This window comes from Ceratotherium simum, chromosome 4 (assembly GCF_057802395.1).
Source record: "Ceratotherium simum simum isolate JZ-2026a chromosome 4, ASM5780239v1, whole genome shotgun sequence".
NCBI classification, from domain to species: Eukaryota; Metazoa; Chordata; class Mammalia; order Perissodactyla; family Rhinocerotidae; genus Ceratotherium; species Ceratotherium simum.
Window position 1 is genome coordinate 62,179,111 of NC_141903.1, and position 16,084 is coordinate 62,195,194.

Sequence of the window (16,084 nt, forward strand, 5' to 3'; positions counted from 1 at the left end):
CTGATCTTGCCTTCCTTAAGACAAGTCTTGGAATTTCCCATATTTTAGATTATTCCCTTACCATACTCCCAAATAATTTACCTACTTCCTCTGCCTATTCTTAAGACCTAATTCAAGTCCATCTTCCTCTATGAACCATTCCCGGGCCATTTGTTCTTCTGAATTCCTATAACACATATTGCTAATTTAAGAATCAATTTTCTTAAGATTCAATTTTACTGAGGTTCATAAAACCAAGGTTTTGGATGTAGACTTTTTAAAAAGATAATAGAATATATCACATACAAAAAACATAAAAAGTTGTTTTACAAAATTTGTTTCAGTTATACACACTCATACATTATCAACACTTATAATTTTGTGTGTCCTGAGTCTCAATATAAAATGCAATTTATTTCTATGCATTGTGGGGAAAAGAGCAGCTTTTTTTTTTTTTGAGGAAGATTGGCCCTGAGCTAACATCTGTTGCTAATCTTCCTCCTTTTTTCCTTTTTTCTCCCCAAAACCCCAGCAGATAGTTGCATGTCATAGTTGTACATCCTTGCAGTTGCTCTATGTGGGATGCCGCCTCAGCATGGCTTGATGAGCAGTGCATAGGTCCGCGCCTAGGATCTGAACTGGAGAACCCAAGGCCACCAAAGTGGAGTGCGCGAACTTAACCACTACACCACCGGGCCAGCACCTAAAAAAAGCAGTTTTAAAAGCACTGCCTTATAGTGTTCTACCAAACTTTATCACATAACATGGTTTTAGAAAAATTTTAACATTGCAAAACTAACATGTTCAATGGAAAAATTTTTTATCTACGCTTAAGCCAAAAAAAAAGAAAATTACCCATAATACTTCCAATCTGAGATAATCATAATATTCTGCAATATAATCTTTCAACTTTTTCTATGTATATGTAAAAATACACTACATTTCATTTTATGAAAATGACATAATACCATAATACTATTTTATAAATTGCTTTTTCTACTTTAACAATATATAACACAAACATTTTATTCTCTTAACAGTAATTTTTCAATAAAGCATCTCCCTGAAAAATTATAACTGCTTGAGGGCAGGTGCCATGGTTTCAATATTTTTTTTAATTTAACTTTTACATAGGTAATACATTCACAGTGTTTAAAACAAAATGAAAATATAAAATGTAAACAGTAAAAAGTTTCCCTTACACCTCTGCTGCCAATTTCAACTCCCTCCCAAAACATGTAACCTTTGTTACACATCAACATTGTTATTAATAGTTTCTTGAGTACAATTTTAAAGTTTCTAATCATATAAAAGCAAATTCAGACATACAATCTTATACTACCCACAACTTTTTGTTTGTTTGTTTTTGTTTTTGTTTTGTGAGGAAGATCAGCTAACATCCATGCCAATCCTCCTCTTTTTGCTGAGGAAGACCAGCCCTGAGCTAACATCTATTGCCAATCCTCCTCCTTTTTTTTTTTCCCTTTTTCTCCCCAAAGCCCCCGCAGGTATTGTACGTCATAGCTGCACATCCTTCTAGTTGCTGTATATGGGACGCCGCCTCAGCATGGCCAGACAAGCAGTGCGTCGGTGTGCACCTGATCCAAACCCACACCACCAGTAGCAGAGCGTGTGCACTTAACTGCTAAGCCACGGGGCCTGCCCCATACCCACACTTTTTATATAAAAGATAACATAACATAAACTTTGTTTTGTAGCTTAGTTCCTTTTATTAACAATATATCTTGGAACTCTCTCTAATCAGTACATAGAAAGTGTGCTCATTCACAGTACTCCATTGGATGGAGTACCATAATTGATTTAACTAGACTCCTATTGAAGAACATTTCTATTATTTCCAATCTCCTGATACTACGAACAATATTGCAGTGACTAACCTTGTACTGAGATATTTCATATATATACAAATATAACTAAAGGATAAATGTAGAAGTGTTATTGCTAAGCCAAAGGTATACACATTTTATAATTTTTATAGATTCTGCCAAATGCCTTCTACACAGGTTCTTCTAATTTCTACTACCATCACCAAATTATCTAAAGGCCTTTTTCTGCACATCTTTGCCCAGAAACTGAATTATTAAACTGTGAGTTTATGCCAATCTGATAGGTGAAAAAATATCTTATTACAGTTTTACCTTTCCTTTATTCTACTGAGTGAGGTAATCATCCGTCATATATTTAAAAGCTATTTTTATTTTTATTTTTTGAACTATCCACTCATGTCCATTGCCAATTTTTCTATTTTGGTTGTCTTTATTTTATTAATTTATAGAGATTCTTTGTACAAAAAGAGATTAGCCCTTTTGTGGTATTTTATCTTGATTAGATTAGCAAGTATTTTAATTATGTCTTGATCTTTTTAAAAGTAGTTATTATCTATATTTTGTTTTCCCTTTTTCTAATTCATTCCTTTATGCTTTTTCTTTAATAATTTCTTTCTTCTGCTTTCCTTTTATTTAATTTTGGGTTTGTTTTTTCCTAATTTTTTGATTTTGATGCTTAACTCATTTATTTCATTTTTTTTGTTCTGTTGATATAAGTATTTAAGGCTCTGAATTTTCCTCCAAGTGTAGCTTTGGCTGTATCACTTAAGTTATATGTAAATTTTTACTCTCCCCACTCATTTCCCATATCCATTGATGCAAGCAAGAAATATAGCCTTAGAACTTTAGGGTGAATTCCTCACTTTCAATAGGTAGTTTTGCTGGGGCTTGGTAAGATCTGCTGCAACTTGATTCTTTGATCGTGTCTTTTCTTAACTTTGTGCTATACAACTTCTGCCTAATCTGAGGTGCTTCTGGCTACCTTAACATGTACTTTAAAGTCTGTGGATTATATATGGCTCTTAGTTTCATAAAAAATGCAGTGTATAAAGGGGCTGGCCCCGTGGCTTGGTGGTTAAGTGAGCGCGCTCCGCTGCTGGCGACCCGGGTTCGGATCCCGGGCTCGCACCGACGCGCTGCTTCTCCGGCCATGCTGAGGCCGCGTCCCACATACAGCAACTAGAAGGATGTGCAGCTATGACACACAACTATCTACTGGGGCTTTGGGGGGAAAAAATAAATAAATAAAAAATCTTTAAAAATGCAGTGTATGGATTTTTTATTTTTATTTTTTTGTGAGGAAGACTGGCCCTGAACTAACCTCTGTCAATCTTCCTCTTTTTGCTGAAGAAGATTACCTATGAGCTAACTTCCATGCCCATCTTCCTCTATTTTGTATATGGGACGCTGACAAAGCAGGGCTTGAGGAGTGGTGCATCGGTCCACACACGGGATCCGAACCTTCGAACCCAGGTTCACGGAAGCGGAGAGCGCGAACTTAACCACTATGCCACCGGGCTGGCCCCCGGACTTTTTATTTTTATTATTATTGTTCTCACTGTTATTGTTCTATGGTTTCCAAGAGAAAACAGGGAAAAAAGATGTTATGCAACAACGTTCATACCAGAAATCCTTTCATACATTTTCTCATACATTTCTACATGCTTCCCCAAGTCCATGCATATAGAATATTTCATAAATATTCTAAAATGATGAAATGACACACTTCAGGCAATATTTGTGCTATAAATACCAAACCCTGCCCTTCAACCTGCATTTAAAAATTCCAATGACTTTTAAACTCTTGGGCCTCATCTGCCTATTCTCATCATTCCTCAAGCATTTACAGGGTAGATAAGAAACATACGGAACTCATTACCAGAAAACTTGTCTCCTCAGACTAAAAATGTCATGATATTTAAGAAAGTTTGAGGTAGTTTTATGATGAAATATTCTTGAGAGATCACTTAAGGAACATTTGTGGTCTCCAAGGTCTATTAATTTTTTGAGTCTAATATTTCTCCTCTTCAAAACATCTGCTGATAAAGTTTGAGATAAAAAACTGAAAGTCAGTCTATGTGTTATATGTGCTATGGCAGGGTTCTTTCATTTTATTACATGGATCAAGCCTAAAATCCAAGTTTAATTTGACTTCCCAGACTTTACTAAATGAAGACTAAATATTAAAATATTCCTTGGTATTTCCTTTAGCACAACATGCTTTATAGTTCCTGCTAGATTAAGTTTCATAAGGGATGGGACCATTACTGCCAAGTTCACTGTTACATCCTAGTGCTAGAATATTAGAGTACAGAAAAAAATTGTTATTGAACTACTGACATTACTGGGACTATAGATTATAATTTACACTAGCTAGGGTCGTAGTAAAAAAATGTAGAATAGAATAGAATCTGTTTCAGGTCACAACTCTGAAATTTACAAGAAATGTGATTTAGAGTAAATTATAATCTCTGAGTTTCCACACCTAACAATGGGGATAAAACTAATACTCAATTCACAGTTGTTGAAAAGATTTAACAAAATAATAGAAGTAGAGTGTTATCAACAGACTATGCTATTTTTCTAACTTCACAATTTAAAATCTTCCAAATTTGCCTTCTGTTCTGATTAATCTGTCTTGTAAAAAACTTTTTAAACAAGAAAGTATATAGTATTTTATAGTTTCAAACATATATCCACAGAGATTTTCTCACATGATCTTTACAGCAATCATGTGGGGTGATTGCAAACCAAAGATGACTACAGGAGGCTGACTTGCCCCAGATCACGTGGTTGGTAGTGGTGGCACTGGCACTGGCATTTAAAATTGAATTCTCTTTGCTCAAATCAGAGGTTCACATGGAGATTTATATATTCTTGATAACATTGTGCAATTTTTTTGTGCTCTTCCACTCTCAATAGACCTAATAATTGATCCAACGGAAGCAATTAATTAAATAGAAATCTTAACAGTGAGTATTCTAGATCAGAACTTTTTTCCTCAACTGTGGGTTTCTGTAACTGGAAATCTAATTTGACATGATATTTCATTACCTCATTTTCAAGAGCTAAAAAAAGATCACTCTTATCTAGCTTCAAATTTTAAGCACACAGCACCTTTTAAAATTCCCATACCAATGACAGCATAAGAGGATTAACTACAAAAGCACAGCTAGCTAGATGCCTCCGAATATAATACTACCGAGGGTGATATTCTCATTTATAGTAAGAAATTATATTTGGTCTTTGTCCCCATTTCTGGAACAGAACTATTAAAACCCTTGGAAACTCCTAAGTGCTGAGAGGTAAAGATGTCTTTTGTTATGTTAACGAGGTGACTTCTGGAAAGCCCCAAGCTAACCTAAGGAGGGGGCTGGCTGCCAGGGGAACCAGTCTTGTGATTAGAAGGTTGGAGCTTTCAGTCCCACCCCTGACCTCCGGGAAGGCAGGTGGAGGGCTGGAGATTGAGCTCAATCACCAATGGTCAATGAGTTAATCAATCATGCATAAGAAATGAAACTTCCATAAAACCCAAAAGGAGGGCATTCTGAGAGCTTCCAGGTTGGTGAAGGCATGGAGATTCAGAGAGAGCTGTGTGCTCAGAGAGCATGAAAGCATTGCGTCCCTTTCCACATACCTGGCCCTATGCATCTCTTCTATCTGGCTGTTCCTGAATTATATTCTTTTATAAGAAACTGGTGATCTAGTAAGTAAAATGTTCCTCTGAGTTTTGTGATCCGCTCTAGCAAATTAATCAGACAGAGGAGGACTTTGGAACCTCCAGTCTCTAGCCCATAGGTCAGAAGCACCAGTGACAACCTAGACTTGCTATTCGCTTCTGAAGTTGAGGAAGGGAGGTGGGTCTTGTAGGACTAAGCCGCTAGCCTGTGGGATCTGACTCTGTCTCCAAGTAGTGTCAGAACTGAATTAATTGCTTGGTGTTATGGGAAAACAAGAAAAAAACAATGGAAAAAAAGTTCTTAGAAATTAAAAACATGGGTTTTACTCTACCTTATTTGGATGGCCATATTGATGGCCATATTACTATGAAAATATTCCCTTGAAATTCACTAGCACTATTAAACACAAATGCGTAAAGATATATGCACCCCTTTGTTCACTGCAGCATTAGTCAAGATAGCCAAGACTTGGACTCAACCTAGGTGCCCAACAAGCGAGAGATGGATACAGAAGATGTGGTATATATATATACAATGGAATAAAAAAAGGATGAAATCTGGCCATTTGCAACAATATGGATGGAACTTGAGGGTATTACGCTACGTCAAATTTAGTCAGAGAGAGAAAGTCAAATACCATATGATCTCACTCACAAATAGAAGATAAAAACAACAAGAAACAAACACATAGAAACAGAGATTGGATTGGTGGTTACCAGAGCGAAAGGCGGAGGGAGGGAGGAAAAGGGGTGATTAGGTACACGTGTATGGTGATGGACTGTAATTAGTCTTTGGGTGGTGAACATGATGTAATCTACACAGAAATCAAAATACAATGATGTACACCCAAAATTTATATGTTATAAACCAATGTTACAGCAATAAAAGTAATAAAATTAAATAAATAAACATAAATCTTTTGTTTTTAAAAGACCCACTATGAAAACTTGTAAAATTTTATGCTGAGTTTCTACTCAAAGTGAATTTCTTAAATTATATAATAAACAATTGACCTTTTAAGACAATATATATTAGTTATTAAATTAATCCAAATCTGTGCTCACCTCCCATCATTCTCCCCTTTGATCACTTTGCTTCTGCCACACTAGCCTCTGCACTTCTTCAGTTATACCAAGGAACACTCTTTCCCCAGACACTCAGGGAGGATATTCAGCCAGTAAACACCACTATGGCTCTATCAGTTTAGAACTGACATCTGTTCTCATAGTTTAGTATTCATGCTGTACTAACCGTCAAATAATTTTACAATTACCCCCTCCTATAACCATACAGATAACTCCTTGGTTTGGTTCGCATTTCTCAAAATTCATTAAGAGGCCTCTTTTGATCACAATGTTTAAAAAAGCAGCTCTCCTCTACACACACACACACACACACACACACACACACACAACCACCACCTAAACCCTGCCCTCATCATCACCTTCAGGTCATCATCTCCTTAATCTGGCTTCATTTTCAGAGCATTTAGTGCACTCTGACATAATAGAGAACACTGTCCAGCACAGAGTGAGTGCTAAATAAATACTCGCTAAACAAATAAATACTGAGTCACATATATTTTCCAATCTTCTCTTTATTAAAATTTTAAGCTATTTAATAATCTAATTAAATAATTAAGGAATTAAGGAACATGGAGGTGCATTTGAAGAAAAGGAAGTCTCTTTAATTCCATAAAATGTTAAATTGAAAAAAACTTCAGCATATCAAAAACTATATCATAAGCCTCTATAAAAAGGAAAATCATTAAACAGTAATATTGGAAGAAGCAAGCTATTTTAAGTATAAGGTAAAACAGTCTTTAAGGGATCTGAAACTAAAAAAAAGAAGAGAGTGCCTAATTAAAAGTACAGCTTTCCTCTCTTACGAACTGTTCTTTGTTGCATGTGTCCCAATCATAAGTGATGTTGCATGACCTGTCTCCTCATGACAAGTTAGTAGTTTCAGTCACAGAGAGACTGACTTTGCTCTCACAAATATGCCTCTAATATTCTGGCATCCCATCCCAAATTCTGATAAAAAGTAAGTTCCTTGATTTAAGCTGGCAGGTAAGTCATTTGTCTAAGTTTCAACTTAATGGCTTGCTGAACTCACCTGAATTTAATCATGAATTTTAATTTTCATTCAGAAAGAAATTTCCTTTTGAAAAACAGCTAAATTTGAAGAAATATTAAACCAACATGGCAAATAAACTTTCAAGGTAACATTTAAACATTGCAGTTGAACTAGATGTCTTTCTTACCTGTATTTTACCAAACCTTATATTTTACTTCAAATCCCAAGTTCTGCCCACCCAATATTAGTTAAACGATTTTCCTTTTATAGAGACTTTTAGTATAGTTGTTGGTATGTTAAATTCTTTTTCAATTTAACGTTTTACAGAATCAAAATACTTCCTTTCCCTTAAACTCACATCCACGTACCTTAAAATAAACAGTTTATTCTAGTCTCTCAAGTCTAGACTCTACAATCTAGACAGAGAGTGGCTGAGAACATGGGCTTAAATCCCAGCTCCGCCTCTTATCAGTTATCTTGTGCAAGTCATTTACCATTTTAAGCTTCAGCTCCTCATTCATAATATTGTGTGGGGTTAATAAAAACAGTAATATTGTATGGGGTTAACAATAATACTTCATAGGAATATATAAAGGTTAAATGAGATAATACATACAACAAACTCAGCAAGTACCTGGCTCCTAGCAATTGCTCAGTGAATTCAATTCTTCAACAAATATTTACTACATACCTACTATGGGCCAGAACTGTTCTAGGTACTGGGGATACAGCTGCATGAATTATTAAACGTAATTCTGGCCCTTACAGAGCTTACATTTAACTTGGGGGAGACAATTAAAAATACATCATATAACATATTTTAGGTAAACACAACTGTAACAGACATGAAGAAGGGGAAGAGGGAAACATAAGGGGGTGAGGTGTTATTTATGGTAGTCAGAAAAGGAATGTCTAATGAAGTGACATTTGAACAGAAGCTAAATTAAGTAAAGAACAGGCCCTGTGCATATGCAATATGTTTGCTAACATAAGGGTGATGATAACTGGTGATCAATAACCCCGTTTACAACAATGCTTTTCATCTTCCATATCTTTACACAGGCCTTGGGAGACAGTGGAGGAGAAATCAGGCAGTGGAGGCTGAGGGATGAGTGGCTCAGCCACCCACTAGCTTTATTATCATGAGAAAGTTAAATAATTTCTCTAACTCTAGATTGTCTAGTTTCCTCTACCTCTGAAGATAAGAAAGAGACTACTTTGGCCACTGTGTCCTCCAGTTAGGCATTATGATGATATATTTTCATGGGTAAGAGAGAAATAAATGGAAAGAGAGAAGTAAGATGCTATAAACAGAAATTATATTGAGACCAAAATAGCATTCTTTATGTAGGCTAAAAATGAAGCCTGGCAAGATGGAAATTAGACATTTTACAGCATATTATATGGTCAAAGACATTAACTTCTTACACAAATTAAATCAAGAAATAGATTCCAGTTATAAGAGTACAAATAACTTCTCAAAGGAAGATACATAACAGATAATACCACCATAACAAAATCCATACCAACTTGTTCTCCACTCATAATTGAAAACTGTCTAACTTTCATAACCTCTGCTTTGTGATTTTCTTTTAAAAGAGTAATATAATTCTTTAAATCAAGTGCATAGCAACATTTATAACAAACTGAGATAATGATTTGCATACTTCAAATATCAGTACTTTAGATCAGGTTAATAGTCAGCTAGATAAACTTTAAATTTAAACTTCATAAAACAATCATATATAGCCTCTTAATCTTCTATAGCTTTCAGTTTACAGTTATTTTCATAGCTAGTGCTATAAGATGATGAGATAATCAGCCCCATAGCCAACGCTGGGGAGTTTGGGAAAAAGAGAATAATTGGCCATGTAACAGTCCAGAGAATCTTCCCCATTTATGTAGGCTCGTTTCATGGAAAATTTTATATAAATATTTATATATTTATAAATTTATTTGAAATTATATACTCCTACTCAAGCCCAGATCTGCATTTTTATGTGCCTCTTTTATGGCTTTGGTCTCTCAATTTAGACCTGGCTAAGCAAGTAGACAATACAAATATTTGGTTGGCTTGTGAAATGGGATATCAATATCTGAAAATCCAGTTGGTAACCCAACACAGGTAAACAGTATCTTCACCGAACTGAATTTTATGTCATTCTGAGACATACTGGAATTGAAGTTCACACTTTCACACGTACAATTAAGTATACAAAACTCCTGTCACTTAAAGGAGGGCAGTGGTAAAGAAAAGATGCCAAAGATGACCCCTAGGTTTATGGTTTGAGCAGCTGAGTATTTAGTGGTACCATTCACTAAAAAAAGAAGAACAAGTTTTGGAGTTAAAGGTGATAAACTCAGTTTTAGGTGAAAAGTAGAAAAATCTGAGTTTGGAGAAAGATATAAACCTGAGTTAGAAATACAAATTTGCAAGTCACTGATATATAAATAGTAAATGAAGTCATGAGAAAAGATCACCTTAACTAAAGAAAAGAGCTGTTAGAATTCTGCAAGACAATAGCTGTTATTCATGGATAGAAGAGGATACATTGATAGACTTTTTTTTTTTACTAGAGAAAAAAAATGTGACAACCTGTTCCAGACTAAAGGACAATTTTTATAGGGTTTTATACAATTAAAATTGGAAAAAAACAAAAAAGCAAATGGAAAAATACTAACAAAGAACCACTCAATCTCACAATTCTAGAAAATTGTGCAAGAAGGCCAATTCTCAGCCATAGAATTAGTGTTTAGCAACTGACTGTTTAAATCCGTTGTGGGAAAAAATGCTAAAGCTGAGCTCCTCAGTAAAGACTAAATATACAAACATAGACATTATGATCTAAACTAACAGAGGAAAATATAACAATTTTTTTTAATTTCCTTAGATGAATCAGGATTATATACTAGCATTCTTGGGAACAACACTGCTTCATATTAAAAGTCATCCCTAGATATATAAAAATAAAATCAGCAAATATTAACCTCCCAGGCTTCATGACTCCTATTTCTACACTGTTCTTCATAGTAGATGGCCCACAAAGGAAAGAACTCTTGCCGACCTCAACATAATTCCTGAAACACTGCAAGTGATCAGAAGCTAAGCCAGCTCCATTGTTCCACTTTGGTCCAGGCCCCACGTTTTACTTTAAAAACACAAAACTTCCTCATACCCATTCCTTACCTCACAAATCTCTTAAAGCACTGAAGGTAATGTGTTCTATGATAGATCTCAGAAGTAAAAATGATCTAGAACAATCTCTCACCCAGCTACCTGACTCCACATTGGGAAGTTATGATTTACTGCTTTTGAGAAGAGTAGTATAGTTTTCAAAAGTTCCAATGTCTTATAATATATTGGAAACTTAACACTCAAAATTAAAATTCTAATTTACTCATTATTGCTAGACATTTTCTTTGACTTCTACATCTTAGAATCTTTTATAAACTGAACCTTTCAAAGTCTGAACCTTATAAAATGAACAAAAACCTCAAGTCTTTCAAGAAAGACTGGGAAAGAAAAAATAACCCATGCCATTTGTAACCTAGCAAACAATGAATAAAAAGGCACCTCATCTTAATAAAACCAAGGAAATTCCATGCTTCAACTATATTTATGCAGTGGTTATCACAAAGCCCTTTTGTTACCAAACTTCTATAAATAATCTAAGAACTTTATATACTGTGGGAAATGTTAACTCACAAAACATTCTTTAAGAAAAAAGCATATATATGCACCTACCTTAGGAATAGGATTCAGCAGAACTACACCTGATTTCTTAGTGATGACCTGTTTTGTTGTATAGTGATGATCTATAAGTTGAGGGATGTTTGAAAACCCAGTGCCTTCAAATCGATACATATTCTGGAGAAAGAACAATAATGTAGAATAAATATGAAAACATTGCTTCAGCAGGACTACATTCATCAATAAATCAAGTTTCATTTAAGAAAAATTATCGTTGCACAACAATGTGAATATACTTAACAGTACTGAACTATACACCTCAAAATGGTTAAGATGGTAAAAATAGATAAATAAAACTTCAATGTGCTAAAAAAAATTATCTTTCTATCAATAAATTAACTTCCATAACGATTAAACATAATTAAAAATTGTTAGAAAAGAAGAAAAAAGAAAGGAAGAGAAAGAAAAACTAACAAACAGATCTGGAACGCATTTTGCTAAAATGATAACCAAAGGAAACAAAGCATGGGATACACTTGAGTTAAGAACAAGGAATATGTTTACATATATGTTCCATTTGATAATACTTTCAAGATCAAAATAATGTCAAAATTCGAGGACGTATATCCCATATAATAATAAATATTTTAAGAATCTCTCTGATGATCATTTATTTCCTGTTTATCAATATAGTAATTAATTGGTTTTTCTATACTAGGGTTATTCATGTATTACTCTTTCTCCAAAAACACAGTCATTTACACACCTTTGATAAAGAAATAAAATGAACCAGTGACAAAACTACAGATATCAGCATGCTCAACTCAGTACTTTCTGATTTCATAAGGTCAGGTAACTAACATTTTCCCAGACTCTGCCAAAACCCATTTCCTCTGTCTTCATATTTCAAATAGGCATGCAGGTCAGTTAAGACACGGATGAATTGACAGCAATAAGTTTAGTAAAGAAAAAAACATCTTACTGGCCTTACTTTTCAATGCAAGATGCATTACAATGTAGTGTAATGTAATAAAAGGTTCCATCTGTTCACAAAGAGCTCACCTGACATACATAGGTGATATGTACAAATATAGATATGAGTGTGCTCCACTTGAAGAAAACTCTTAAGAAATAAGAACTTCTAAAACTCTCTAAATTTGGATATTATTTACATTACTAGAAGATTATTTTCCCAGTTAAAGGATACAAAAATCAAAGCTCTTTTTCCATAGTATAAAATAAGATTCAATTTGCCAGAATTTAATTTATATGCAACTTTTTAAATAAATATTGGTTTCATCAAGCGAGGAACAAAGAAGAATTAGCTTACTTTAACATTTAACTATAGAATATAATCTAACTCAAGGCAGTTTGTGTTAGAGTCAATTCAGAGCAGTTGTTAATAAATTGCCTCAAGAATTTTTGTACATAGCAGCCAGACCTGCTATATTAGCAATGATGCTTAAGGAAATTTCACACTGAAGACATTAATATATTACTAGGTGTACAATGCAAGTTGTCTCAGTGTCTCAGTTTATTCATTGGCAATATAGAAATAATATTTGGACCTCCTCACAGAATAAGTGTGAAGCTTGACTAAGTCTTAACACGCAAACCACTGCCCAGTATATGGTACATGGTGCACACTCAATTATTAAGTTGCCATACAAATAATAAAACTTGGATTACAAAAATGACTCCAAATCTAGATATATGAAAAGAAACATTTTCAGAGAACACTTAGTATAAATTACATTTTCTCAAGGAATAATGATTATCTGTAAATAACTAAATATCCTAGAAGGTATTCTTAAGTTGATTAAGAAATGAAGAAATATAAAAGGGTATAATGCATAACTTGTAATAACTACACTGATAATAACAATAATATTTCAACCAAATATATAGTATTGTATACTTGAAAGTTGCTGACAGCAGATCTTAAGCATTCTCACCACAAAAAAAAGAAAAAAGAGTTAACTATGTGACGTGATGGATGTGTTAATTATCTTGATCTTGGTAATCATTCTACAATGTACAACAAATCATCATGTTGTACACTTTAAATATATACAATTATATTTGTCAATTATTCCTCAATAAAGTTAAAATATATATATACTGTTTCTCCCTTTGTGTCCCTGAGTCTACTGTTAACATAGCAGCCAGGAGATCCTGTTATAACAGATCATCGCATAACTTTGCTTAAAATTCTTACCTCCCTCAGAATAAAAGCCCAAGTCTTTACCATAGTCTATAAGACTCTATATAATTTGCCTTTATCACTCTCTTACCTCATCTCTTACCACTAACCCCCCTTCACTCCCCTCCAGTCACACTCATTTCCTTCTTGTTTTATAAATGCATAATATACATTCCTTCCCCAGGGTGTTTACATTTGCTGCTTAAAATACTTCCTCTGATGGCCCTATGTATAATGGCTTCCTTACTTCCTTCCAGTCTTTCATCATATTTCTCTTTTTCAGTGAAGTCTACTCTGGTTACCTTACACAATATTGAATATCCATTTTTTCACCCCAACTAAATCTCTTACCTCCTTTTCCCTATTGAATTTTTTTCCTTAGAACTTATCACTATCTAACACCATAAATATTTTACTTATTTATCTGGTTTATTGTCTATCACCTCTAGAATGTAAGCTCATGAGGTGATAAATTTTTACATTTGTTTTGTTCACCACAGTATCCCCATGGTCTAGAACAGTGCCTGGCACATACTGCCTGGATAAGTAAACATGTCTGAATGAATGAAATGCAATGCATATAAAATTACTGTAAAGTTAAAGTGACAAGACAACATAACTTAGAAATGAATACTGGAAAGTTCACACACTCATGCCAACTCAAGATACTGAAGTAAAATGTTTAATAAAAAGTAAATAATGAGACGAAGTTCACACAGAATAAAATTTCAAAACAGCCACTAGTGTAATAATGTCTTATATAAAATCGTAACATATCTCTTATAACTAGAGAAACAGTAAATAAAATAATGGGAACTTAAGTTTCCCCTTCTTAATTTAAGAGCATATCTAGTTTTTAATTTAAAGGCAGTTTTCTGCCATTGACATAGTAATCATGACAGACTACTACAGTGAGTGATACAAGCAGCAGTACTTCCTTCATGGGCTGAAATAAGAAACTGCTCCTAACACTTATTTTTTTAAAGCAATTGCTCTGACCTCAATGAAGTTCTGAGTCCTGACACAGTGCATAACCAATTAATGCACTTTCTTAAAGATGAAGAAAAAATAATGAGTCTAAAAATGAGGCTAAGACTGTATGCTTATAAAGTTCATCTAGGCAACTAAAAGTGCAAGAATAGTACATTCACTAAAATTGTTGACTTCTTTCTTGATACATTCAAAATTCTGAATATTACATTTGACCTTGTACAGATCTGTTAAATTTTTTACAGCTCAGATGACCTGAGGTTAGGTTCACATATAGATGGATTCTTTTTTAAGTTTTTCTTAAGGGAGAGAATCCAGACTAACTTTTAAATAAGAGACTTCTCTTTGGAGCAAAGGTTGCTACTAATGATGACTTATGTGAATTCCAAAAGAAGTAATAAAAAATAACAGTACAGAATAAATTTCCACAAATTTCTACAAAGATCATTTTGTTGATTGTCATTTGTTTTACAATTTAAACATCATGTAATATGTCATTAAAAATATAAGAAGTATGAATAAAAATGTATGACAATTTCTATAAAATAAAAACTATATACATACATATAATTAGGATATATTTTAAAAATTTCAAAGAATACACACTAAACCCATAAGGGGGTGTTATTGTGAAACATGCATTCCATGACACATACTTCTGAATTTTTATCAAGAGCATGTATTATTTTTGTTTTTAAAACATTTACTAGGAACGGCCCGGTGGCGCAGCAGTTAAGCGTGTGCGCTCCGCTTTGGTGGCCCAGGATTTGCAGGTTCAGATCCCAGGCACGCACTGACGCACCACTTGCTAAGCCATGCTGTGGCTGCGTCCCATATAAAGTAGAGGAAGATGGGCACAGATGTTAGCCCAGGGCCAACCTTCCTCGGCAAAAAGAGTAGGATAGGCATCAGATGTTAGCTCAGGACTGATCTTCCTCACAAAAAAAAAACAAAAATCATTTACAACATCTTGAATTTCTTCCTGAGTTATCACTGTGCTACTTAAGAATCAATCATGCATACAGATGAAAAACACAATCAGATTTTGTTGCTATACATATTTCGAGAGGACTGTTATTATGCAAAAAAGACAGAACTGAATAAGCACACAAAAATAAGAGGAGGATTCAATGAATGTATAATTTGAAATAATATGTCTGAGTTGATCTCCTGAAAAAAAAAAATTGAGGATAGGCAGGCTTAAGAAGAAAAATTAAAGAAGGAAAAATCATTCTGGAAGAGGACAAGATTAACAAGCTGAATAAACACAAAAGGCTAAAATACTCCTTTTTTTGGTAAAATTCCTAAAAATGAAAATATAAAACACAAATTTTAGCTTTCTCAAATAAAAATAGCACACTGAATAGTTATAAATAACTAATCAAACCAGTACACAGGAAGGATTGTTGGGGAGTTTGGAGAATAACATTAATAACGTTTTGGTATGGCTTTTCCTAGTACTTTTATTCATTCTTCAGATGTTGTCTCAAACTTAACTTCCTTAAGTTTCCCAGTTAAAAGCTTTCACAACACTGTGTATCTTTACAGCACTCACTGAAGTTTATAATTATACATAGTGTGTGTGATATAAGAATGACTGTTAGCCTCCCCATTTAAC

General features: G+C 34.0%; 1 protein-coding gene across 12 annotated transcripts in view; it reads right to left on the bottom strand.

The window, feature by feature from the left end:
- The window catches only part of FER (FER tyrosine kinase), a 461,529-nt gene that overhangs the window by 216,311 nt on the left and 229,134 nt on the right, over positions 1-16,084 (bottom strand). For all 12 annotated transcript variants that reach the window (XM_087429943.1, XM_087429938.1, XM_087429940.1 and 9 more), the window contains one exon: positions 11,328-11,450. In XM_087429943.1, coding sequence (XP_087286069.1) covers positions 11,328-11,450 — 123 coding nt within the window. The remainder of the gene's footprint in view (positions 1-11,327; positions 11,451-16,084) is intronic.